General features: G+C 38.5%; 1 protein-coding gene across 1 annotated transcript; it reads right to left on the bottom strand.

The window, feature by feature from the left end:
- Positions 1-291: 291 nt before the first annotated feature.
- LOC148422220 (LHFPL tetraspan subfamily member 3 protein-like) lies at positions 292-21,483 on the bottom strand. The gene is made up of 4 exons (XM_088417548.1): positions 20,611-21,483; positions 2,016-2,252; positions 1,712-1,738; positions 292-1,341 (listed from the first exon to the last, which is right to left on the bottom strand). The coding sequence occupies exons 1-3, from the start codon at positions 21,035-21,037 to the stop codon at positions 1,722-1,724; spliced, it is 681 nt and encodes a 226-aa protein (XP_088273674.1). The 5' UTR covers positions 21,038-21,483; the 3' UTR covers positions 292-1,341; positions 1,712-1,721.
- Between the last annotated feature and the right edge of the window lie 4,588 nt (positions 21,484-26,071).

Raw genomic sequence — 26,071 nt, forward strand, 5'->3', positions numbered from 1 at the left:
ATATCATTTTAAAAACTGTTTTCACCGTTCTTTGAAAAGCAGTGCAATAAAAATAGGTTTCCCTCAAGTTACGATTATTATCAAATATAATATCAAACAAAATATTGTTTTTGAGCATTTCGGCCATAATTGTGCAGCCCTAATTTATACCAAGGTGTGGTTACATGAAAGTACAGTACTTTAATTAATTAGACCAGAAATGCAGTTATGCAGGCCTATATTACGCTTTATTCAATCATCAACTCACGACTACCATAGCATCGGCAGGCTTAAATAATTAAAGACAAGTGGTAGAGTGAAAATCTTTATTACTTCTTGATATACTGTATTCTTAAAGGAATCTCTTAAATTGCTGCAAGATACCCCAATAGGGTTTTGTCTACATCTATTTACACAAGACAGGTGAAGATAAATCCATTTCATCTTGACTTTACGCATAAGCTACACCATTAGATGACACTGCAGCCTGTTACCCTGTTTGCACTTACTAGTTAGCTCATTTGGGACTCAAAGAGAAACACAAAAAACAGCTGAAGACATTAAAGTAGATAAAGAGCAAGAAAATTGCGTGTGTCGTTTTGTGAGTAATATACACTGACACATTCACACGAGCATGCACACCTGTGTTCATTCAGTCCTACATTCACACCGCAGCTACATGTCCTGCAACAGGCGGTCCATTAACAGCCCCATCACAGTGTATATACTCGAGTTAATTACTAAAAACAACAGAATTAAAGCACTGTGCAAAGTTAGCTAGACGGGCATAGAAGGGATTGAGTCCTATAGCATCTTAACAGGTTGTCTGTACATACTTAAATCTAAATAGAATATTTGTTGAATGTGAACAGAGAAAGTCAAATGGTCCAAATCTTCTTTTTGTGTCATTGTCAAGCCTTAACATCAAAATGATGAAACACAACAAATTGTCTATACATCTATTCTGCTCTTATCTGGATAAATTGTGACACATATGTTGACAGTGGAAGATACAGATCATTGTTGACTTAGAGTCTTGTAAATGGGTTGTACAGTAATCATGAGTGCATTGGATAATGATTTGTTGTATGTTGTTGCAGGTAGTGCTTAGTCCACACTTGTAGTTTCATAACAGTCTGTGCCCCCACCATGCTCTGTTTATGCAGACTCACTGGGTTGAGTACGTATGACACGGGCTTGGTCTAATTGCTGGAGTATGGCATGGCGTAAGGGGCTGCAAGCAAACAGGAGAGGATAGTTGATGAGGGGTTTGGGAAAGTTGATGGAAAGAGGCTGGATTCCTCTCCTTCTCCCTCCTATCGTGTGATGTCGAAGGGATGGTGCACTTCGGACCGCAGGTGCCTGCAAGTATGACAAATCACAACTGATGTTTCAGGAAGGCCTCAAAATAGGGGAGATTAGTGTAGTAACATAGACAATGCTCAAATCACAAATTTGAACAAGATAATGTATGAAAAAGTTAATCTATTTAATACTGAAAGGTTGAGAAATTACATACACTTGACAGTGAAAAATATTGTTGTGATGCTTTCTGAAAAAAAAAGTCACTAAATCAAAAATTTACACCATAACATTCATACAATCAAACCATCCAGTCATCATATGAAAGAGTCAAACTTCAGAGTAAATTATTCCTCTTTTGTGCATTTTATTTTAATATCACTAACATATAATTACATAGTATGTGGTTACCACACGTTGTCTAACTCACCAAAATGTTCCTAAGCATTGCCTCCCTCTGAAAAAAACCCACAGAAACAAAGAGAGCATATTAATTAAAATGCATCTGCACACTCTCAAGGTCGTGCTATTAATAGACTTCCTTGTTTACTCTTTGCCAAAAGAGCGCTACACATATTTTGCTTGTGTTGCGCACAAGTACCAGCAGAGGGCGCTAAGGCTCAGATAATTAATATACAAACAACTATCTCATCAACCTATTTGTGCTGGTTGATGAGTTTGAAGAAAGAAAAATAAAGCATGACATCATCATTGTGTTATGATGTCATTTTCACCCTTGCTCTCAGCCAGCAGCTCTTCAGTCATGAGGCCGTCCTGTCGATTCCCGAGGACGAAAGCCAGGAAGGAGAGGATGAGCGCGTCCAGTATGCCCATGATGGCGAGGATGTAGGCCCAGCGCATGGAGCAGGCTCCCAGGCTGTATTTGTCCGTCTGCTCCCCGCACATCCGCCGCACTTCGTCACTGTCCCAGCCATCGGGGTAGATCATACAGCCCAGTACCAGACACACACCTGCAGGGAGGGCACATAAACGACAGTGCGGGTGATGAGGAAATGCCATTAAGGTTGGAAGGAAGTGAATTGTGTCAGGTACGCTTTGTGTCATAACAAATGGTATCAGTTATAATAAGAGTTTGCACAGGGATGCTGTTGTCTTTGCTTGCTGCTCTGCGACAAACGCCCCAGCCAATCACGTTGCCAACAATCACAGATACAGTATATCTTTTTTCTCAGTCTTTTGTGGATGTTCCGTGATCCATGTAAATCAATGCTATTGGTTTCTTTTCAGATTGACTATTCCATTTGGAATTTGAAAGCCTGGCAAGATGTTTTCTTCACATGTCACTAGCTGGGCATGTTCGGGTGGGGCTTTGCGTAGTAGCGGCTTTGCTTGCGCTGTGGCGTGCAATGTTTATCTACGACACCAGGCAGTGCAGTGGCGCTATATATATATATATATATATATATATATATATATATATATATATATATATATATATATATATATATATATATATACATATATATATGTATTTGGGGCTTGGGAGTCAAATCAACTGCTTAGTTAAAAAAAAATGTATCTGAAGAAGCTGACTGCACCACATTTGCACATTAATAATAAAACAAGATTTTCCACTTAGTTATTCCCATTGCTCTCATTCTCATATTGGTGAATGTTTGGGTGTGTTATATGAATGCTCCTGCTTTCCAACATTATCCTTGATTGTTACATAGAAATTGGACCTATAGTGCCTGTTTACGTTCTTTTATGAACTCACCTTTTAAATGTAAATGCATTCTATAATTGTATTCCTTTCATTTTCATCACTTTCCTCTCTGGTCCACACCAATTTCAATAAATTGCTCTTCACATATAGCTGCTTAAGCATTTGCATGAAAGTGCACAAGAAACACACAGCCAAACACATGCACAATATTGGAATTCATTTGAGGAACTAAACCCTTTTCACCACAGCCTTGTATAGAATGAACACTCAGAGCATTGGAGAAAAATAAAGCCAAGCTCACAAACATCACACCATCACGATTACTCGATTGTGAAGCATGCTTAATGGAGGGAGGAAGAGTTGTTGTTTGGGGCTGATCTTTTAATCAGTGCTTGAACACTGTACACTGTACTTGAAAAGTACTTTTCAAATTTAACAAGACATTTTGCTAAATAACTTCAATCCATCTATCTTCCACATTAACCTCAAATTGGTGATGCAACACACCAATGGCCCAAAGGTAATGGAAGTAAATCAACAATGGAAAGGCTTCAATAGCAGACGACACACCTTCTGAGATTCCCTAAGATGCATGAATTCAAAAAAGTGATCTTCATGACACATCCCCAAAATATTGCTACACTGAAAGTGTAATTTTCTAAAATATCTCTTGACCACCGGTCGTCCTAATGTACACCTGAAGGCAATATTTGGTGTGGTGATTGCTGCCAAAGAAAATTTCAATTAAAGCACAATTTAAATCCAAAGGTCCACACATTTCCCCCTGCACTGTGCAATGTGCATGTTGTGCTCAGTAAAAACATGGACACACACCAGTATAATCATTTATGTGGTTTTAATTGAAGAAAACTGTCTGTCTACTGCTCTGACACAACTGAAAAAATAGTCTGCAACTCTATGTAATCCTTAAAGCAGGAGACATTTCAAGATGCTTCAGCGAGTACAATAGAAATGACACAGCAGTGCATGCAGGAGACAAATTCAAAAGAGCACAGTATCCTCCTCTCGTTCCCCTGTGGCTTTAACTGTCATAAGCAATTCATGTGGACCCGCAAGTTCACAGAGCAAAGACTCAGACACTCGCTCTGATTCAGGTGGACAGCGAGCACCCTGCAAACTCACCAAAAGGCACGCAGACGCCATTTTCACTCCCTTTGAAGCCTTAAAATGAGGGCGGGAGCAAGCTAACTCTGCTGATTAAATAACCAGAGTGCGCAAGTCGAGTGGAAACCTTGGCTGGAACTATGTTTAGTCAATGGCTCCAGGTGGTACCAGACAACAAGATCTTTTTTATTCATGTGAGATTGAAGTCGGAGCTGATGGGATGTGTACTTGGCCCCGTGTCAGTCATTTTACTGTACCACTGCCTGCCAGACGTCCTCTCAAATCCTATGCATGATACGGCCCATGGCTCGAGTCCTGATATACACAGGTTGTGACTGAAGAGATGTTGCCGTTTTATACAGATTGGAGAAGTGGGTTATCTTTAGTGCAAAAGACTCCTTCTACCTGTACGTACAGTATATACTGGCTGTTTCCGCCACTAACACACCGATACCACTGCCTTTTATAGTGTACATCGACTAATTTGATAGACCTCCATTAGGGTAGAGATACAGCCACTCTAGGCTGGCTCTCTGACCACTCTTGTCCGTCATGCTAGTTTAGCTTTAGCTTCGCAGTCTTATCCTGTTCGGTGTGCTGTGTGCTTAGCTCGTCCTCGTCTAACCTTTGTGATAGTGGTACTTATTATACGTCCATCTATCTTGTCTAAAGAATTAGGTCCTTTGAGGAGCGGATCGGAAACACACAGCTCATAATTGCTGGTTTGGAGCAAGCTAGCTTTAGCGTTTAGCATTCACAAAAAGCAGAGAAAGCATCGAGGTTGGGTGACTGCGTGATACAACGCTTTTTAAATGAGTTGCATGCTGCTTCTGATGGATGAGGTTTAACTTTAATGATGACAAAATTTTGTCGTTTGAGATTATAATTTCAACGCCCAAAATATTAAGTCATTCATCCTTACACAGAAGCTAACATTTTCAGACATTTGACAAGATTGACATGCTTAATTTAATATTTGATGGATGAACAAAACCTTTTTGTATACAGGCCATTTAAAATTCAATTGATTAAAATGAATTCAACTTACCTCATCTGACACAATCAGCAATGCCATCCTTATGTTAGTGACGTACAGTGTCTCATTACGATGCACAGAAAGACGTAATAATGTGACTTGTACATGTACAATATATGTATTCACGCCAAAAAAGAAAGTGAGTCTGCTACAGTTCTTTCAGCCTCGTGTTATTTTTACTAGAGTAGTAACAAGAGCAGGAGCAGATCCTTCTGGGTGTCTACTGCATGCCTTCAGTGCCATCATGAATTTTACATGACCCAAAAGGATAGAGTGGAGGCAGAGGAAGAAGAATACTAGCCTGTCATGCAGTGATAGCATCAGGGGACGAAGTGGAAAAGAGTGCGGTAAAATATCATGGCTCTGCATACTGTGCACATGCCTGGTGTCAGCATGGTGGCATCTTGTGACTCCAGATGTGGCACAAGCACAGCCGCCCTGCATGGAGTCAAACACTTTTTTTTTTCAACAAAATTTTAAGCCTAGAGTCAACTCATCCACAAACACAGATGCACGCTCATTCCAGAAGTGCAGAATCCTCTTACATAACTATGTCTAAATCACCGTTATGTTTAATTCAACCAATGGCTTGATATACTCCATAAATGCGCAGAACAATCAGAAAAAGAAGGATGTGTGTGTGCCAACATTATTTAAAAAAATGTTGCATCCAAACCTTTATGTTGTTTTGTACAATAACCTAACAAAGCTTTTATATATATATATATATATATATATATATATATATATATATATATATATATATATATATATATATATATATATATATATGTATGTGTGTGTGTGTGTGTGTGTGTGTGTGTGTGTGTGTGTGTGTGTATGTGTGCGTGTGTAAGTGTGTTTGTGTATATATGTAGGTCATAGATAGATAGCTAGATAGCTAGATAGATAGCTAGCTAGCTAGCTAGCTAGATAGATAGATAGATAGATAGATAGATAGATGGATAGATGGATAGATGGATCGATATGGCTCCGATTGTACGATAGGAGCTGCACACGGCCTCCGTCTATCTGCACCAAGCTGTTCCGATCGCCAGACCCCCACCTGGTCATGAAATTAGGTCCCCAAGTGTTTTTTTCTTTTTTTTTTTAAACAACATTTATAGAGTCTTAACTTGTAAGGAACAAGTCTTTGACCATTATCAGGCTTAGGAGAGGAGAGTGGATGACCTCATGCTACTCTTTTTCATCTTGAAGACAGGCACAGAGAGAGAGACACACATTAAAAGTGAGGGAGGTCTTCTAGGTGGTGAGGGAATGAGCTCACGCTTGCAGGGTGACATGCTACAACCCTGTCCGACTCTGTCTGTCCGTCTGTCTGCATGCAGCTGCTGGCGAGCACCAAGCACCACGCGAACATCAAGAGAAGTAGCCCCCATATGTCAGAGCCGCCTTTGGCACCGCTATTTTAAGCTTTTTTTCACGTCTGTCGTTAGCACACACACCTCTCCAGACTTGCTGCCATCCCGCAAACACTGGGATCATGCGAGTGGAAAACAGGGCTGAGAAATTCTAGTAAAGCTAACAGCAGCTTATGTAAGAGGCTGTAGGTAGGGCAGATGACGTTCAAACGGCGCCGCACGAGAGTCTGACAGCAGACTGGCAGATGGTACTGCAGATTTGTCAGCAGCACATTGGCTCATTTGCACAAAGGGAATGGCAAATCCCATTGATAGCGCAAGAAAAATCCTATTGACTTGTGAACTCTGAGTATTATTTGGAAGCAGTGTGTACATTCAGAATGAGATTGGAACAGACTCAGTCCATCTGCTTTTCCGACGAAAGGAAAAAAAAGTTTTTTGTGCAATGCATATGTGCAAACCTGAACACATGACAAAAATGTTGTCAGTTTGCATCTCCAGATTTTGCTACTTGACAGATTGCTCATACCAGCTTTTCCCAACTTTTTGAGCCCTGAGAAGTTTTGCTTTTTTTTTTTTTTTTTAACTGCTTGTCCTTTTCAATAAATAGCTAAATGTGCATCATCAACTGTGAAACGGGTCGGTTGTGTCAGAAGGAGCTTCCAGTGCACACACTGTGTCCAACCTATCATCCAAATGACTTATTGTAGTAACTGCTGCCAGGCGAAATTTGCTTCTTCTTCATAGAAAATATTTGTAATAATAAAATTAGGATTGTTTTTAAACAAAGCTACAATGATAATCTAGTTTTCTGTTTCTTTGTCAGCATGGGTAGTTGCAGTGCTAGCGAATCAGAGCAGAGCACGGCTCAGGAACAGGATGTGACAAACATGAATAAACAGTGAGGGAGGAAAACCTGTGACAATTTCGCTTATTTTGCACATGGTCATCCTTTGCATTTTGATCTAAAATTGAAGCGTGAGAAGATGAATATGTAAACTGGAACTGGATATACAAGGTTGGATTTTGATTGGATTTGATTGTTTCATTGAACATATAAACACAAATTCCACCCCAAACAAACAAAATCAGAAGAAAAGGTCACTACATAAGAGTGACAATTTATATGTCCAAAAGGAGTAGGAAGATGTCAAAAAGACGACAATACGTTGTACATTAATAGCGCCGTTTTAAATTCAACTAGATTGTAGAATTCACAAGTGTTAGGCTTGATAAACAATTGGTTTGTTGATTCTGTATAATATGAATAATTAATCATTTGTATAGCTTTTTTCTAGTTTAAAAATGACCGATTGTTTGTTGTATATGTATTACCTCATAGCTCCACACAATATATCAAGTATGGCTTCAATTATTAAGAGTATAATGTATATGATGATTGCATATTTAGATTCAATGATAATTTATTCGTGTTAAACTCATTTTTAATGGAAAAAAGTTGTTTTTCAACGGCCCTTAAAAGCTGCTCAAGATCTCCTCCGGCGCAATATAAATTTATGTCATCTGCAAATAATACTTAAGAATTTTTTAGACGCAGCTAATATCATTCATATACAGAGTAAATAATTTCGGACAAGCACAGAGCCTTATTGGCTGGGCCCATTTTGGGCCCAGTGTTGGGCTAGCTATTTGGCCTAGTCTGGGTTACTTGTGACCCAGCAGTTTTAAGATTGTTGGTTGGTTTCACACTTGATGGGTGGGCAGAAACTCCAAAAATCCAGGCATTAAACATAAATATAACAGTCCAAGACTTTTTTTCATAATATATCTTAATTATTTTTATACTGTAAATATGCCACCTAGAAGGCTTGGTTTGATCTTCCTACTCACCATAATTCACTCAAACCTCGAACATTTGCATTATGTTGCAGTATGCTGAAACTATGCACCCTCTGCTTCAGATTACATTTTAAATTATGTGATTAAGGATTCTATGCTCAGATACTAGTCTATGTGAGAAACTGATTAACAATGAAATGGAGTCATTCCATCCAGAAGTATATGTTGAAATAATGAGTGCATAGAACAAGACAGATTAATCCAATCTTTCCCATGACCGGCTGAAGCACTAATGAAGTGTGGGCCGCTCTTCACCCTGGACAGTTAAAACTCTTATCAGGCTCCAAAGAAGAGCGTGTAAAGTGCCAAATAGATGGCGCAGCACCATGATATGCTTTAATTGCACTCACATAAAAAGGGGGTGAGAAACTGGATAGTGAGACTAAGTGGAGACTTCACATATGTCAGTGCTGGTACGTTTTGGTCGACAGCCGAATCTAATAAACGCGAAAAAAAAGAATAGATAGACTAAATGGTTGTCTTTTCGCTACCTACAACACTAATGAATGTAATTGTTAAATTAACCAGTTATTTAATCAAAGAATAGGTTAGAATATGGTTAATTCCCATCTTAACCGAGCAAACAACAATGCCTCTGGCAATTGGCTACTCCATTATTACAGTGTTTTTATTTAAACAACCTTACCTTACCTGTCTATTAACAGGAAATGATTGCAACTTGTCAAACAAATATGCTTTGGACGTGATTAGGGGGAGGCTGTGTATGGTGGCGGGTGTTGGGGGGTGAACAAGCACATCCAGCTCAGAAGAGTGAGCCAAGGCTTATATAATAAGTCCTGAAAGAGGTGCTGACCTCCACTGAGGATAAACATCGGCGATGCCGTTGGGGATAAGAGTCTTTAAAACATTTTTGGGAAATACTGACAGGTCCAACAGTTCAGTTTTAATGGCTTGAACAGCCACAGAATGACTCCATTATTACTATTTACAGAAACAACATATAATATTTAGGGATGCTCCAAATTGCAAATGCCAAAAACGGAAACTGAGAAACGCTTGGCTTGGCTTCACACATAGCCTCGCCGCAGCCAATCGACTTTGGGAATGGACTGAAATGTCACAAGCAGTGTCCTGCACAACTATGTAAGTTATGGATGAAAATAAAAAAAACAAAAAACGGCGTGTTTATTTTGAAGCTGGCCTTAGTAAGTCGCCATTGGCAAGTGATGTGATGTTGTTCATCTTCCTTGGTTGTTCCAAGAAAGAAGCGGAATCTTGGCAGTGCTCGTTTCTCGATCTGCTGAAATGCTTCACAGTCGTTGCTTATCATCTGACGTCCCTACCACTCTCGTGGTTAGATAAACAAAAAGACGATGGGCATTATTTTTGGAAAAGACCAATAATTAGGATACTTGATGAAGTGCTGCCAGTTTTGAAGCGACGTCAATGATTACACAATACTTTTGTGAAAACTTGGCATCTGTTACTTGTTACATTGATTTCCCTAATGTTCACTAGATAGCTTTGGGCTGTGACACATTCTTGACATGATATTGTCTTCACTTTCGAAACTGCGGGCTACCATATCCTATATCAGCTGACTTCAGGCAAAAAACAAACGACATGGCCTGGAAGATCTCCAAATAGTCATAGGGCAGTTAAACCAAGCTACCATTCACACTCAAATTCATGCCATCACTAAGTAGGAACTGAACCATGCTGTCAGGCCATTGAACCATGATGTAATCAGTGACCTATATAAACTATGTGCTATATGTATATGTACATGCCAGAAAATAATTGTCAGCAGTCTGCCACAAGGAAAAATTCAATATATTCAAATGGAATGCGACTTGACCATTAATGATCGTAGGACTGCAATCAAGGATTATTTTAATAAGTGATTAATCTTTGTATTAGTTTGAATTTCAATCCATTCAATAAAAAACAGGACACTATTTCAAATTGAAACTAAATTAAATTCACAATTTAAATGAAGTCATCCTGGTTTAGCTTATACTGTCAGAAAATCTGCAAAAATGTGGATAATTCTTTTCCAAAATACAAAGGGATCTTTGCAAAAGTATTATTTTGAAGAAAAAAAAACCCACTCACACAGTTTATGCTTTCACAGAGAATTCCAGAAATGTGAGAATATTTACTGCTCGTTTGGATAACTCTAAAATGAAACGATTAGAAGAAACGGAAAAACAATTATTTGTTGATTTGTCATTGTACTTCTAAATGAAAGCTTACATATCGAAGGGGAAAAAGGGAGAAAAAAGTAAAACAATGTACACTAAATAAAACCTAAAAAAAAAGTATATGGCTAAGTGATATTCATATAGCACTTATTGTAGTCGCTATGCCAGTGAAGGGACAATTAGTAATTAATTTGTAGTTATGTTTTATTTAGCGGTGGCTGCAGGAATTACACAGGAATTAGGGCCTATTAGAAAACATAAAATTACAAACAAACTGCCATGTCAGCCTGAAATGGACCAATCATATGGGAGTCGCTCCGAAAGCCATGTGTTGCATGTGTTTTAGTTGAGTCAGCACGTGTTTACGTGGATTTGTTTCTGTGCCAATGACACACAGTCGGCAATTTACTGATTCACTCGGAGTTCACTGCTGTGAGCGCAAGTTTTAACTTTCACTTTATTTTGGAGCAGTGTGCAGGTTGTTGACAGTTGTAGGAGCTTATAATACAAAAATATTGAAAAGGCAAACACCAGGTTCGCTGAAAGGAAAGTGGACCGGGACATGCAATTCAACGAATGGACTGAAAACAATATTCATTTATTCTTCCTCGAGCCAGTTCGAGGGCAAGTGTTTAAAATCCAAGGAGACCATAGCTGTGATGAAGAGTTCAACTATGAATCTGCATTATGAGACGACACATTTAGAGCACCTGTTACCACTGAGAATGGTGTGGATTTGGGGTAAGCACTCAAGTCGGATGTCTTCATTCCTGGTCCCTGTGGGGCAAGTGTCCCATGTTTAGTGATGTCCTTGCGGATAGGTGGCCAGTAAAATTCTGCATAAAAGTGGCATCCATTCAAACACATTGGAGGAAAAAAGTGTTGTTTTACTCATCATAAATTTCAATTAATAATTCAGTTTTGGTCTTAAATTAAAAGATCCAAATTGTTGAGCCTCTAGTAAGAAGGCAAACAAAAACTACATTTTGGGAAATACTCCTCAGTTTTATTGAACTAATTATTACAGTTTAGCAAATTAAAATTGCATTCTTTTTAAATTGCATTTTTGTTGTACTAATGCAAAAAAGACCTATTTCCACAAAAAACTCCAGTACATACAACAAAAGATATTGACAATCCTCACAAATTACGTCACATTGATGTTTTTCCACTCATAAATTTGGCTCAGTCTGACACTATTATATGCATTTTTTTTTTTAATTACAAATGATGACTTGATATCTAGAATTTCTCGGTTGTCAAACCTGAATCCAACATCAAGGGCTTCAGGATAAATTGTTTCAAACCTTTAAAGTAACTATAGTGTAAGTTTGTATAGCTTAATGACAGTGTATTCTTTTGGATCTATGCAGTGCAAGAAACTGCCTGTGGCTCAAAGAATGTTTCTGACAAGAAAGGCTATTTAGGGTGAGTGAGCAACTGCAGAGGATTCATTTTCTTCTCATTTCCCAAATCTCCCTTTTACTTGTTTTCATACTTAATCCTACTGAATTGCGCACAGCATATATGCGCTGCACGCACATATTCTAGATGCAGATGACTTGCACTGCAGCAGAATTTCCCACGAAACCATATTATTGGGTAACACTTGATAGAAACTAAAAGGCCTGAATATGCAAAAAAATCAGACTTGGTGGTGGTTTGTTTTACTCTGAGGGTTTGAAAGGTCATTCTCCCATCGAGAGTACACTTTAGTGCTTGTGAAGAGGAAAAAAAATCCCAATGCAGCACAGTGTAATGGTAACAGACAGTGTGAGCATTACATAAATCTGCCCCAGTGGGTAACCGACTTGATGCGCTGTATGAAAAACAACACCATCTTCTCTCGTGTGAAGATGCAACACCGCAATTGACTGCTTGCTTCGTTTCTAACACGGCAATGAGCCGTCACATGATGTGGTACAAATAATTTAAAAGAGCTCCAATCTGAAATATTGCATGATGGATTTGCACAAGCTGCCTCAAAAATGTAACAACAAGGTATTGATACAGAGATGCCATGCTCCAAAAACCCATAACAATTTGTGCAAATGTCCATATATTTTTCTTTTTGTATAAGAGCTACAGCACAGTTATTGCAACATTCTTTACAATACATCACAATCATTATTCTATAACCACAATTGTTCATAAATAATGGCTTCAAATTGCAATGTTTGTTATCATAAAGTACCGATTATCTCTACGTGGTTCACACAGTTGCAGCCTAACTCAAAGTGCATATGAAATTTCAGTGTAGCCTCTTCCAAAATATCTGTATCTGACTGAATGACTGAACATTCAACAGTTCTATTTTCAACCCAAGTAGAAAAGAAAACGGCAATTTTATGAAATCCAAATAATATGATCTCAAAAGAAACAAACAGACAAAATTTTGGTTTCCAATTAACGCACTGTACTTCGTGCACAGATTCAATGTACTTATTGTGCCTTCCTAAAGCACTGCTATGTGTTTGTGTACCCAGGTCATGCTACCAAAAATGAATAAAGACCTCTGTGACCATGTCAATAACCATTATTGCACTGTATCACATTGGCTTGTGAAGGTGTGGGTGTACCTAATGAAGCGTCCTACTTAAACATCATCAGAGTCAGTGCAATTGTGGACGAAAGTCCGCGAAGATCCACTTATGCATTTTAATGGACACACGTTTGATCAATATACTAATCGTTGCGGTAATGATCTTTGGTATAATTAGGATGCAACCACAGGTCTCTTTATCTGTGTGAGAAACACACACAACACAATCGGACATTTTTCCAATGAAGCCCGACAAATGCCTTCAAAGGCCTGATTGGAATGAAAGTATTCATTTGCAAAATTAAGTCGAGAGAATGAAAGGAGAGTGGATAAGAGCCAAGACTGCAGTTATTATCCATTCCGCTTGGTCTTTAAAGTCAGATAAGTGTTTTTCTTTGTTATCATTCAATTAATTTGAATGTATTTCAGCTGGTAACTGAAAATATGTCCATACAAACAGAGGTTATTTTGAAAAGCATATTTTTGATTTTTCTCCACTTTGCGGCCTTTTAAAAATCTCAGGGGGCTTAATGCTACAGAAATGAGAGTTCAAGATTGTCGACAATGCTCAATGAGACAAGATGAAGAAATACTAGATTGTGATCGTATTTATGGCCAAGAAATCCATACTAACTGTAATTAGGACTACTAATGCATTCACAGCTATTAACTCTAATCCAATATATAGTTTATTTACCACAACTGGAATGAGGTAAAGTGAGGATCAACAATGCATTTAGACTGAGTTTAGGATGCCTTAGGAATACGATTTCGGAAAACTGCGGGCCAGGTGAAGATTTTCCTAAAAATCCTTTTCAATGTTTGTGTGGAGGAGAGCCTCAAAAAAAGATGGGAATAAGTCACCAATTGGGTCTTAGAAAGCGGTCACGACTGCTCTCAGAAATATTGTTTGTAGAGATGGGACGAGATCTTGTACAACAAGCTCTTGATTAGAACGGCATGAGCTTTCTCATCCCTGCACAGAAGATGCATTTTCTTTTGGTTGTTTTTCTACACATGTGACAAGGGCTGACTTGTTTATTTAGATGTAACTGCACAAACCGTCACTTCCAGTAAGTCAAGACTCCCAATATAAATGACTCAACGCTGTTCTGAAATCATATTCAATCAGCAATTCAGGGCACAAAAAAATTGAAATCAATGACGTTGATATTGTATCGAAGAGTGCCTGTTGCTGGCGTTTAACTATCTAGCTGCGCTTGATTGCTCCATAATTTCAAAGAAAGCTGAATGAACAAAAATGACACTGCCCACTGAGATGCTGACAGGCTGACACATTGGTCACATTTCAACAAACCAGGCTGAGTCAAATGTGTGTTGACAAAACTTTATGGGGAGAGTGTTGTTCAAAATCCAAATTCAAAAAATGGATCATCATAAAACGTGGTTATCCATAATTAAGTGGAAATGCGTTGGTTGGTGTTCCATGTTTAGATTTGTTTTTCATCAAGCACCCCCCCCCAAAAAAAACAAAAAACAAAAAACAAACATTTTGCCATTAAGCAAATATCCGTCCATTTTCTAGAGCCACTTTTCGAGGGCCACAAGGATCGCAGGCTTTCTGGTGCTGCCTTCGGGCAGTAGGCGGGGGACACCCTGAACTGGCTGCCATCCAATTGCAGGGCACACAAAGCGATTTATTCATGCACCCAACCACACTTAAAGACAATTTAGTGTGCCTTGAATGTTTTTGGAGTATGGGAGGAAGCTCGAGAACCCACCTGGGCTCGGGGAGAACATGCAAACTCTGCTTAACCGAATGCCGAAATAGTCACTATCTGCAACCCGGCAAGAGAAATATGATTACTTGTGAGCCATCTCCTTGTGAAGGATTTGTGTCCTGTCCAATCCCTAATTGTTAGGGGAAAATCTTAAACTGAAACGGTAACTGCATAAAAGTATTTTAAATCTCTAGTATTATCGAGGAAAATAATTATAAAATTATACTTTGGCATTTTATGGCATGTTCTTAAAGATATATACACATACTTCCTACAAATGAGGGGAAACAGATTCACTCTCTAGATTGTTGGCATGACTTGCAGCCCAGTTCTGGCCAGTCGATGACAATAAAGAGTTTCTAATTAAAACAGTCTCATAGTATATAATCTAAGTCACATCACCCGAAATGGGCTTGGGGTGTGAGAAAGTGAGTGTAAATGGTTTGTGTCAGCCTCAGACGACTATGCAGTGCTGACCTGGATATACAGTACGTAAGGCATAAAGAACATGATTACACCACTTCCATATCTAAGTATTGTGTTTGGAGGTGGAGAACAAAAGCAAAATGGAGCTCTGAAAATAAGTCCAGTGGTTGGGAAAAAAAATGTATAGTAATGGTGCACATGGGTTCTGCTGATGTTACAAAACCTACAGTGTGTCCTGCTTTCCTGCAGGTATGACTCATCTCTGGTTGTGAAAACGAAAATTCTAATGGCGTTAAAATGGCTGCCAGAATGTGTGAGAACGGGTGCATGCCAATGAATGGATGAATTTGATGAGATCTCACGTTAGTATTAGGCAGAATGATTTTGAGAAATAACCTAATTACATTTTTTTCCGGGGTTGCGATTTATTATGATATTATATTTTCAAGGTAGTCTTCTCGTGTTTTTTAGAGCTCAGGATCAATAAATTAAGTATTTATGATACATAAATATTTTGGTCTTATTTTGGTATTTAGGTTTGTGCTAAAATAAAGGAGGAGTGAGGAAATAATATGTTAAGCAGATTTTTTTTTTACTTCAATTTAATCTGTCACACAGCCTGCAAAAAGGACAATTTAAAGTATATGTTTTCTTGAAAGCAAGGAAGACCATTTTTGTTTTTTTTTGGTCTTTTTAACAAACAGCAGCGGGTCATCGGATTGCAAAAAGATATTCTATGAGTTCAAAATGAGTGGGAGTGATGCACAGATGGATGAAATTGTGTGAAAGTAACAGGAGGAGATAAGGTAAGAGTGCTTTGATGCATGGACAGAAATAGCTGCAATCCATCAGACCAGAGTCCATCAAATGGACAAAGAAGCACTCAACTTTTTTTATTTTCCCCTTTTAAACAAAAATCCAAAGTGCCGAGATGTTTTTTGGTGGTGTGTATTTACATGAAACATTCAGCACTTTTACCTGAGCCTAAGTCGCAACCCACACGCTCCTCGAGGGAGACGAGCACTCAAGTGAACTGAAAGACTTGTGCTGTGAAACGGTTAATTTATCATCATGACAAGCTCGAGGCAATGATATAGTAATATCATTTTTAGTTTGTTTGGAGTTAGAGGTAGTATATATGTAAGCAAATAAATAAAGGCAGACAAAGATGGGGATGTATGTGGGGATATATGTACTGCCTTCGGAAAATATTCTGTTCTTCATTTTCCTGTATTTTTATGGCATTATTTCAAAATGTAATCCAGTGTATCTCGACACAGTCTATCTAGACACAGAAACCCATAATGATATCATGAATAACGTTTAATACAAAAATGATCAAATGCATCAAACCACGATAAATTGCATGACCAGTGGATATTAAAAGTTCTACAGAGCCGTGTTCAAATGCCAGATTTGTTGATATTTAAAATTTGGACTAACACACCGTAAATTATTTGTTTTCTTCCACCCTTAATGTGATCTATAACATGTCCCACTGAAATTAAAATATTTTTAAAGCATTGAGCAAATTAGTAAAAATGACTGATCTAAATGTGGTGGCATAAGTGTGCACACCCTTTTATAAAGGATGATTTTCAAAGTCACATTCAAAATGATGTTAAATTGGAGTCAGCGCACTACCACTATTTAAAGTGCTTCAGGATAAAACGAAATCTGACATTACCAAATTGCATCGGAGATATTGCGTTCTTTTGGTGGTGATACGTGTTGCAGATACTCGAGACCGCACTTGCTTCAGGATTTTATTGCCCTATTTTATGTCATTACCTATACAGGTATCTGTTTAGTTAGTGCTGGCCTGCAATTTCAAAGTGTTGAATACAACAAAGATACAGGTAAATAAACCAACAAAGCTAAGCTCTGAAAAGACTTTAGCACGTTACGCTAAATTGTATGTTTTATTAAAAAACCCACTAGGTTTTGCCCACGAGTCTTGCACAGAGCAACTAAGTGAAGGCAGTAGAAGTTAAAGCTTCATCTAAGAGTAATGCCGCTCGACAGGGCTAAGAAGTCAGGCTCGCTCATTAGACATCAGCAGCTTGTCATGGTCAGGCTCTCGCCTCCCTGCTTTCTCTTTCATCTCTTTGCTGCAGCAGTGGCCTGCTCATTAAAACGTCCATAATGCATTAATTCAGCCCATCACACCACATGGAGCTGGGCCCGTTCCACATAATACCACCTCATGCTGGCTGCCTCAATAACTTAGACAACACTCAAATTGTTTGGATGGTTTTATACGGTGACCACGCTCAAACAATCATACCTCAAAGCTGTTATGAAAAATTAAGAAGAAAAAAAACTGCTCAAATTTCCTGCATATCATCAGATAGTATCATGATATTAATTGTATGGTGAATAGCACTGTTAATTCGCTATTTACAAACTTTGGTACATCTGCATGTGGTAATTGCATCCAATTAAAATCCAGCATTAAAATATGATGATGCAGCTGTTGTAGTAGATCCCATCTGACTTGGCTTCCCATGCTATACATTCAGTACATGATGTCACCTTCCATAACTTGTAAAGCATCTAGAAATAACAGCTACGTGCAATTCCAATTTTACTTTAGCTGTAAATTAGATGTCAGATGTACACAATGACAAAATTCAAATTGACGTAAGCAGATATTGGTAATTGTGTTTCTCATCATAAGTATTGCTTTCAGAAATCTGCAATACATAAGGAGAACTGCCCCAAAAAACAATGAGTTGAAGTCGACACGCCAGTGCACCTCTGAAATGAGATATAACAGTCCTAAAACGCCTCCAGGCAGCGTGTCATTGCAAGCACAGCTCGGAGAGATATTCTAGACAGGGTTTGTCATTCTTGGCAGACCCCACTGACAATTTATTTATCTAATCAGTGCACCACACACATCGAAAGGAGTCCAAGTGTGTATGTGTCAAGTTAGAAATTTGATTATGAGGCAGACAGAATTGTAAGACTGTAGTGTACCGTTACGTGTATATCATCGCATCTTTACTGGTGCGTCTCTAGTGTTGTCTCTAGGATCAAAGTTAACAGGTTTGCATTTTTCTAGAGTTGACGTGTTTAAACAATTGTGTGACAATTATTTACGTCAAATAATTTAAAATTGATAATAATCAATACTTACATTAGTAAAACATTACAGTTAAACAAGGTTTTGTGATACCCACGTGTTGACCTTGGAACACATTCTAATTTCTTCAATCTATGCGTTCATTTTCTAGACTGATTACAGTACACTCAGGCTCCCTGGTAAGATGTCGCCTATCTGGGCTAACCATGGGCAAAGGGCTGCATACACCCTGCTTTGGTTGCCATCCAATCCCGGGGAACATATTGACAAAAAAATTGTTCATACAGACATTAACACTGGACACTTTAAATCACTCACTTAACCAAATACTGTGTGAACGTTTTCAGTATGTAGTAGGAAGACAGAGTATACAGAAAACCCTTGACGCTGCCAGTTTCCTATTTTAAATCAAAAACATAAAGATAGTGAAGAAAGATAGCTAGCGAGATAGCTAATTCAAAGATTTGTTGCCATATACTGTATGACCTGTGATGACAGATAGATAGATAGATAGATAGATAGATAGATAGATAGATAGATAGATAGATAGATAGATAGATAGATAGATAGATAGATAGATAGATAGATAGATAGATAGATAGATAGATAGATAGATAGATAGATAGATAGATAGATAGATAGATAGATAGATTGATTCACAGAGGGAAACTGAATTGTTTAAGCAGCAATACTCACACAAAAACGCTCAACAAAGATGCAAATCAAACAAAAGAGAGCAACACTGAGGAGGGGTTAAAATACATTTACATCTAATCCAAAAAAAAAACCCCAAAAAACACTGAGGCTCTGAAGTCTTGAATGGTCTAATTATGCTGTTGTATATTTGAACAATACCTGTAATGCGTGATTAAATACCTTTAATATAGACATAGGGAAAGCTTTGCCTTATCACCAAAGAAAGTTTTGTGTAAATGTCAAAAATAGATCTGGTGGTCAAAAATAGTTCCTCATATCAAATGTTATTACACAAATGATTTATATAAATGCAGGTAGCAAGTATTAAAGTTGAAAATACACCATAATGTTACCCTAAAAAAAAGCAGAAGACAATATATGTATGGTTGTGTTGTTTACAAATGTTGTCATCATGATGACAAATGAACTGCTTGTGTACATGACATAGTGACAATGTAAACTATGCAGTATTAGGGGAGATGAAATTAAAAACTAATATGAACACTGTTAAATTTGAAAATGAAAATCTAATCATAACTGGTCTTTCCCTTACCCCATATTACATGCAGGGCATAGTTGTTTTTTTATTTTTTTTATTTTTTTAATCTTTTTATTCAAACATTTCGAAAAACAATGGTGTCTGAAATATAGCATGTAACAAAGCCTCATACATGCACATCCGATAAATGAGTAAACATACTTGAAGTGACTTGTAAATCTTGGAAAGTATGTATAGAGTGTTCCTTTTGTATTACGTTTAATAGGTGTTGAACCCTCAAAATATTTGTATTTTCTTTATGTGACCAAACATTTACAGTATCATAGCCATGATTAAATTGATTTCAATTAATACTCATGCCACAGGCCACATCAAATGGCAAATCATCTTGTGACCCATAAATCATATACATTTTCCAATTACTATAACACTCACTATATCACTTCGGAAGATTAAATTTAAGCATAATGGAATCTTGAAAGTCGTTTGTGGTAGAGGCCAAATCACAATTGTTGCCCTAATTTCATCTTTTTCGAGGTCGAACGTTCTCCGCTTTTAAAGACTTAACATACCAGCTACATTCTGTTGCAATTTTCAAGTGGTCTTCTTCAACAGTTTCTGAAAGTTAGAGGTCAATTAATTTCCCTTTGGGAACTGGTTGCTGCGGAACATTCAAAGATGTATGTGGCAAAGCATAAAAGACCTTTTTTCTTAAAACTATGGATTTCAACCAGGTCAAAATGAAAATTCAAATTTCAAGTCATTTTTGAGATACCTCAGTTTATTATACACAATATTAATTCAAAAGGAATTAAGTGTAGAATTAAAATGTATTAATATCTCAGTTTCATTTATCTATTTTTATTTTATCCACGAGCAACCTTTTACAAGAGCCAGTCACATATACTGTGGTGATGAGTTCCAATACATCACATATATACAGTACATTGTATACTATTGTTTGACCATGGAGCTAACTGTCTGGAGGACCAATAATATCCCTATTGTCTCCATTAGTTTCTTCAGCAATTGCGCAACATGGGGGTCCTTTGGAGTGTGTTCACTGTTCTGTGTGCCTTACCTGCAGCAGCCTGCATCCAGCCGCAGATCTTGTACACAGTGGAGGTGCTGAGGAGGAAGAAGAGCGAGAAGCAACCGATGCAGGTGACCACCAGCATCATGGACATTCCGATGAAGAAGGAGGCGGCCTTGAAAGCTCTGGACGGGATGGCGGAGAACTCAGTGAAGCTACCCTGGCAGGCCAGCTCTCTGGAGACCCCGTCCCCGATGCAATAATGAAAGAGGCCGAAGTAGCCGGCCTGCGGCGTGTCCATGCCATCGCCGATCCAATAGGGCTGCGAGAAGATGGTCACGTTCACGATACCGAACAGGATGGTAAATATGGCCCACAGGAGTCCGATGACGCGGGAGTTTCGGACGTAATTGGTCTGGTACAGTTTGGCAGCTTCTGCAGACGGTAACATTGATGCAGCGCTGGCGGGTATCATCCTATGCACGAAAAAAATGGAAGAGGCGCTAAAGCCGGTTTGTCATTAAGCGAACAAGAAAAAAAAAAGAGAGTCCAATCTATGGCCGTGCAAGCGCAACACCGCAGCATCTGTCTGGCGCGATCATCTTGTGACGTGGCATAGTCGAAACGGGCGCTGATTCCCGTCAATGAAGCTCGATGAAGCGGCGATCACACTAGCGGGGTGTGCACGCCGTCAGACTTGCACATCGCCAGTGTCCTTGGAGCCCGAGCGACGTCCTACATGCGCTGACGTGCCGGACACAGTTAAAAACTCAGCGTCGGCATGCAGTCTGCTTACTTACGAATCCAAACATGAATAATAAGGCCTGCAAGCGAGCTTCAACCGGATTTTATTCCCTGGTTTGATGACAGCATCGCCGCCGGTCAGCAATGATGCTCGCAACCGGAGAGGGAGGGGCATGGGCGGCCTGGGTCTGTGCAGTATACACACACAGACACACACATTTCATAGGCAGACGAACCTGTGTTTTTTTTTTCTGCAATGTCAGTTCATGGGCGTTTATGACACGAATAAACAACAAAAGGATGGAATGCAAATTAGAACAGACAGCAACTTTTGACCTACAGTGGGGCAAGGTCAAGGAAGGCTGACACAAGGAGGGGTGGAGCGAAACAATGAACCTAGAACAGGTAAAATTATTTAGGCAATTTACACGTACACAACAGGGGGTAGGGATCTCTGGGTCCTCGAGAGCCATATCCTGCCTATTTTTGATGTCTCCCTCGCCTTTCACACCTGGTTCAAATGATCAGATCATCAACAAGCCCTGTGGAAGCATGACAAGGATCCTGGTCACTTCAATCAGGTGTGTCGAATGTGAGACACATCAAAAACAGGCCGTGTATGGCTCTCGAGGAGTTCCGTACAAAGACAATCCGTCAATCCAAATATTGGGGCTTATTCAACTCAGCTAAAAAGCAATGCAAGACACGGTAAGTTTGCTTTATTTACATAGCACATTTCATACACAATGTGCTTCACACAAGCAGAAACAACACCTACATACGTTTACAAAAACAGCTACATTTAAAAGCAAAACATAAATAACATTTAGCTTACAAAGCAAACGAATGTACAGTGATGACATTCAAACACATAAACAGACAACTTTTTGAACATTTACATGTCAGGAAATAAGTAGGTTTCCAATAACTAAAAAAATAGCAGCTTTAGTTTTCATTGAACTGACCCAATTTTGCAGACCTCAGAGTGACAACAGAAATTTTACTTTCATAAATGTTTACTTAAATGAGTAAGCATTACAATAAAATATTCATAGCATCCAATGACAAAGTAAAACAATTAGTGGTGCTCAATATTGGTGTGTTGAAGAATCACTGATTTCGGGGGTGCCGTCAGAGTGATCGAAGTGATCTTCGAAGTGTGTCATAATTTTACTGGGGCGTGACCATAAGCACGGCATAAATGCATGTACACAAGTTTATATTCACATTCTTGTAACCGCCTTTTCTATAAGTAATTGTTTTTCAAACCAAAAGCATCCACAGCCAGGATTATGTGAAATAAAATATCCCAATTTGCTCAACTCATCCAAAGCATGCAATTGTTGTACAGTAAATGTATTGTTGCAAAGGTATCAACATTTTCTGCTAAATGTGGAATGGCCAGGTGAGCACCACAGACTGTCATATAGCACTGAGTACAATGATTTGCAAGTGAGCCTAAACCTATATTCAACTGAATAGACCACAAAGCAAGCTATTTCATTTTTAAATGACATTTTTTTTATGATGATTGAATGATTCTTGCATCACCTTCCGATGAAGTTGGGACAGGGGCATATTCACCACTGTGTTACGTCATCTTTCCTTCTGGCAACACAATAAGTGTTTGGGAACGAAGGACACCAAATGTTGAAGCTTTGTAGGTGGAGTTGCTGCCTGAGGGAGAGAAGGTCACAGGCATTCAATGTTGATTTTCGGCCTTGGCGCTTACATGATGATAGTTCTCTACATTCCCAAAATCTTTTGATGATGATATACTGTAGATGATGGAATCTCTAAATTCCTTGCAATTAAAGATTGAGAAACTACTATTGAACTCCTGGACTTTTTTTTTCCACGCAGTTGCTCATAACTTGCAAGGTGATGATAGCTCCATCTTTGCTTGTGAATCCATTTGTGCATCCATTTTCAAATGTGCAAATATTTGCACAAAAACAATAAAGTTTATCATTTTAAACAGGAAGTAGCTTGCCTTGAAGTCTATTGACTTGAATATAGTTTGAAGATAATATGCAAATTCGCTGTTTTTATTTCTGCATGACACAACATCACAACTTTATTAGAGTTGTCCAACATGGTTATGTATTTATTGATATACTTTTTAATGTTATTGTTTTAATTTTTTCAAACCAGCACTGTTGAGTCATCTTTAACTTTCAGGTAGTCTATATTTGCATATACTATTTTAGAAGGGTCATGTTCCAAATAATTAGGTCACATTTATAAAGTTGCCTTTGCTTTCCTATTTTCAAGCACAATCCTAATTTATGAACTGTACACAGTTTTTCAGTGCCTTACAATTTCTTCTTTATATTTATTTATTTTTACAATAAAACATCTACCTTGATTTTGATTAACACACAGACATAGTGCAAAGCAACATTGAGAAGTTGGTATAGTACTTGAGAGCTGACATTTTTTTTTATGTCCCTGGTGGGGAAAAAAAAATAATGGGAATCACCAGTCTGACAGTAATCAGTTTGAACATTTGGATTATTTTTACACTTTTCTACTGTTTTGAAAAAAAAATACATCATGCGTGGCTTTGTGACGCAGTGAGTAGCACGCTTGCCTCACAGTTAAAGGGACCCAAGTTTGATTCCAACTGGCTCCGGCCTTCCTTTTGGAGTTTGCATGTTCTCCCCGAGCCCGCGTGGGTTCTCTCCAGTCACTCTGGCTTCCTTCCATGCTCCGAAAACATGCATGGTTGAGGGTGTCCCCCGCCTACTGCCCAAAGCCAGCTGGGATAGGCACCAGCAAACCTACGACATCTTGTGAGGCTAAGTGGCTCCAGAAAATGGATGGATGAATACAACACATGGCAGAGAACAGCCCATAACCTGTACAGTATTACGTATATAGAACATAACCAGCAGAGGGTAGCCTAACATAACGAAACCATAGGCACCTTCACGTTGTAGTCGCTCTTAAAATAGATTATACACTACTATGTTTGCTGAATAAAAAGTAAATTACATTTCGGAGAGACTTTGGGTTTTATTCCACATAGGCTACCACAAATCTATTATTTTTTTTGGCAAGGGTTACAGACAATGCCCAGAGTCAACTGCATTGTCCTAATTTTGCTCCCTCTGTGGTTTGCATTTGGATGGATTAACATTTGGATTTACAGAGAGAGTTCAAGCACACATAGATTGAGAGTCTTTTCCTCGGAAACTTCCCACATTTGTTTGAAATCTTATTAAAATAAGTATCTGCAGGGAAAGACTGATTTGAACAACTGAACAAGCATGAATGCACCACTGAACATCAGCAATCAAATTGCATGTGCATGAATGTCGTGCTACCCATTCGTAATCCATACATTTTCTAGACCGCTTGTTCTCTTTTGGGTCATGGCTGCAATCTCATAATGACATGCAATTAAGTCGACCCGTCCTTGGGAAGACAATCCTTTAAAATGATTCTGCAAAATACATTTGTATGATACTTGAGTACTTCAGTGAATGTTCATTCATCCGTTACCTATTAGTTTGTCCTCATTGGCGTCCTGGGTGAATTTAGGCAATTCCGCTCTGCACGCAAATCAATTGCAGGACTGAAAGAGAACATTCACATTGTCTCACACGTGGAGAAGTGTTCAGTTAACGCTGTCCTTCTCAAACAGAGGGGCGGGCCTTAATGTTAATGTTAAAAAGGACACAGTTTAAGGCATTCTTATACATTTTTAATAGATAATGAGTTGATATTTTTAGTCACCGCAGCAAGTATGTGTGCGTGTGTGTGTGTGTGGGGGGGGGGGGGTGAATTTTTTTCTCCTTCCTAGGGGTCGGCTTTGCAATAAATAAATAAGAAGCACTGAGTTTCATGTAACATGCAAGTTTTTTTTCAATGATTGACGAGATTTTCAAACCACACAAAAAAGCAAAAAAAAAAAGGGAAGCTATTTTGAGTTTTATATCCATAATTTCAAGACTGAGGCAGATTTGCTAATCATAGTTACTCCACTTCAGTGAACGTATAATTGTAAGGAAAAAAAAAACTGTTTTAAGGCTCAATATATGATTATTGACAGTTTTTTCTTGAGTTTGATATGACAGATATTTACATTAAACACAATTTAGCTATCAAATACTTTTCCTATGCCAATGCAGCTGTTTTCACAGAAAACACCGTTGCGGAAGGATTTAATTGGCTGTGTAGTGGAAACGCTTTTATGATAGTGATTATCACCACATTCTTTCACTTTTCTTGTATGAATGACTTCGAGGAAACATATTTGAAAAAGGTGAGCCTTTGGGCATAGGCGCAGGCTGTTTTGCTTTAAGTTTGAACCGATCACCACTAATCATGTTATCGCGCCAGTCTAATTGGCGCTGCACTTGATTGTGACATAACAGAGTTGAAAAGCAGTATAATGTAGTAATATAGTTATCCAACAGGGGTCAGTGTCATCTTTATAATCTAAGGCAAGACGCGAGCTTCTATTGAAAGCTACAGGGTGTTGTGGAATAAAGGCAATTCAGGGAATGGCAGGTGTGTGCTCACTTAACAATACTTAAACGGTTTCATGTGATAAATAATATGGATGGCTTTCATTTTTTACATTTTCAAGTTAGAAATGATCTCCAAACAATCGGTCTTTAATGATGCTTAGGGTAGCTTATAACGCATATGCAAGTATTCTCTCATGATACAGTGACACGTGATGGTCACAGATTTTGCATGGCTAAATTTGGATCCTTTGCCGAAGCTTATTATTTGTTTATTAAAAGAGAACTGG

The sequence above is a fragment of the Hippichthys cyanospilos genome, chromosome 6 (genome assembly GCF_059441005.1).
Source record: "Hippichthys cyanospilos isolate Australia breed blue-spotted pipefish chromosome 6, RoL_Hcya_1.0, whole genome shotgun sequence".
Lineage (NCBI taxonomy): Eukaryota > Metazoa > Chordata > Actinopteri > Syngnathiformes > Syngnathidae > Hippichthys > Hippichthys cyanospilos.

Bases quoted from the DNA above. Each gene is read 5' to 3' on its own strand.
- LOC148422220 (XM_088417548.1), bottom strand. From the start codon at position 21,037: ATGATACCCGCCAGCGCTGCATCAATGTTACCGTCTGCAGAAGCTGCC. The intron at 2,253-20,610 runs GTAAGGCACACA...CCCTCCCTGCAG, and splicing joins CTGGATGCAGGCTGCTGCAG to GTGTGTGTCTGGTACTGGGC.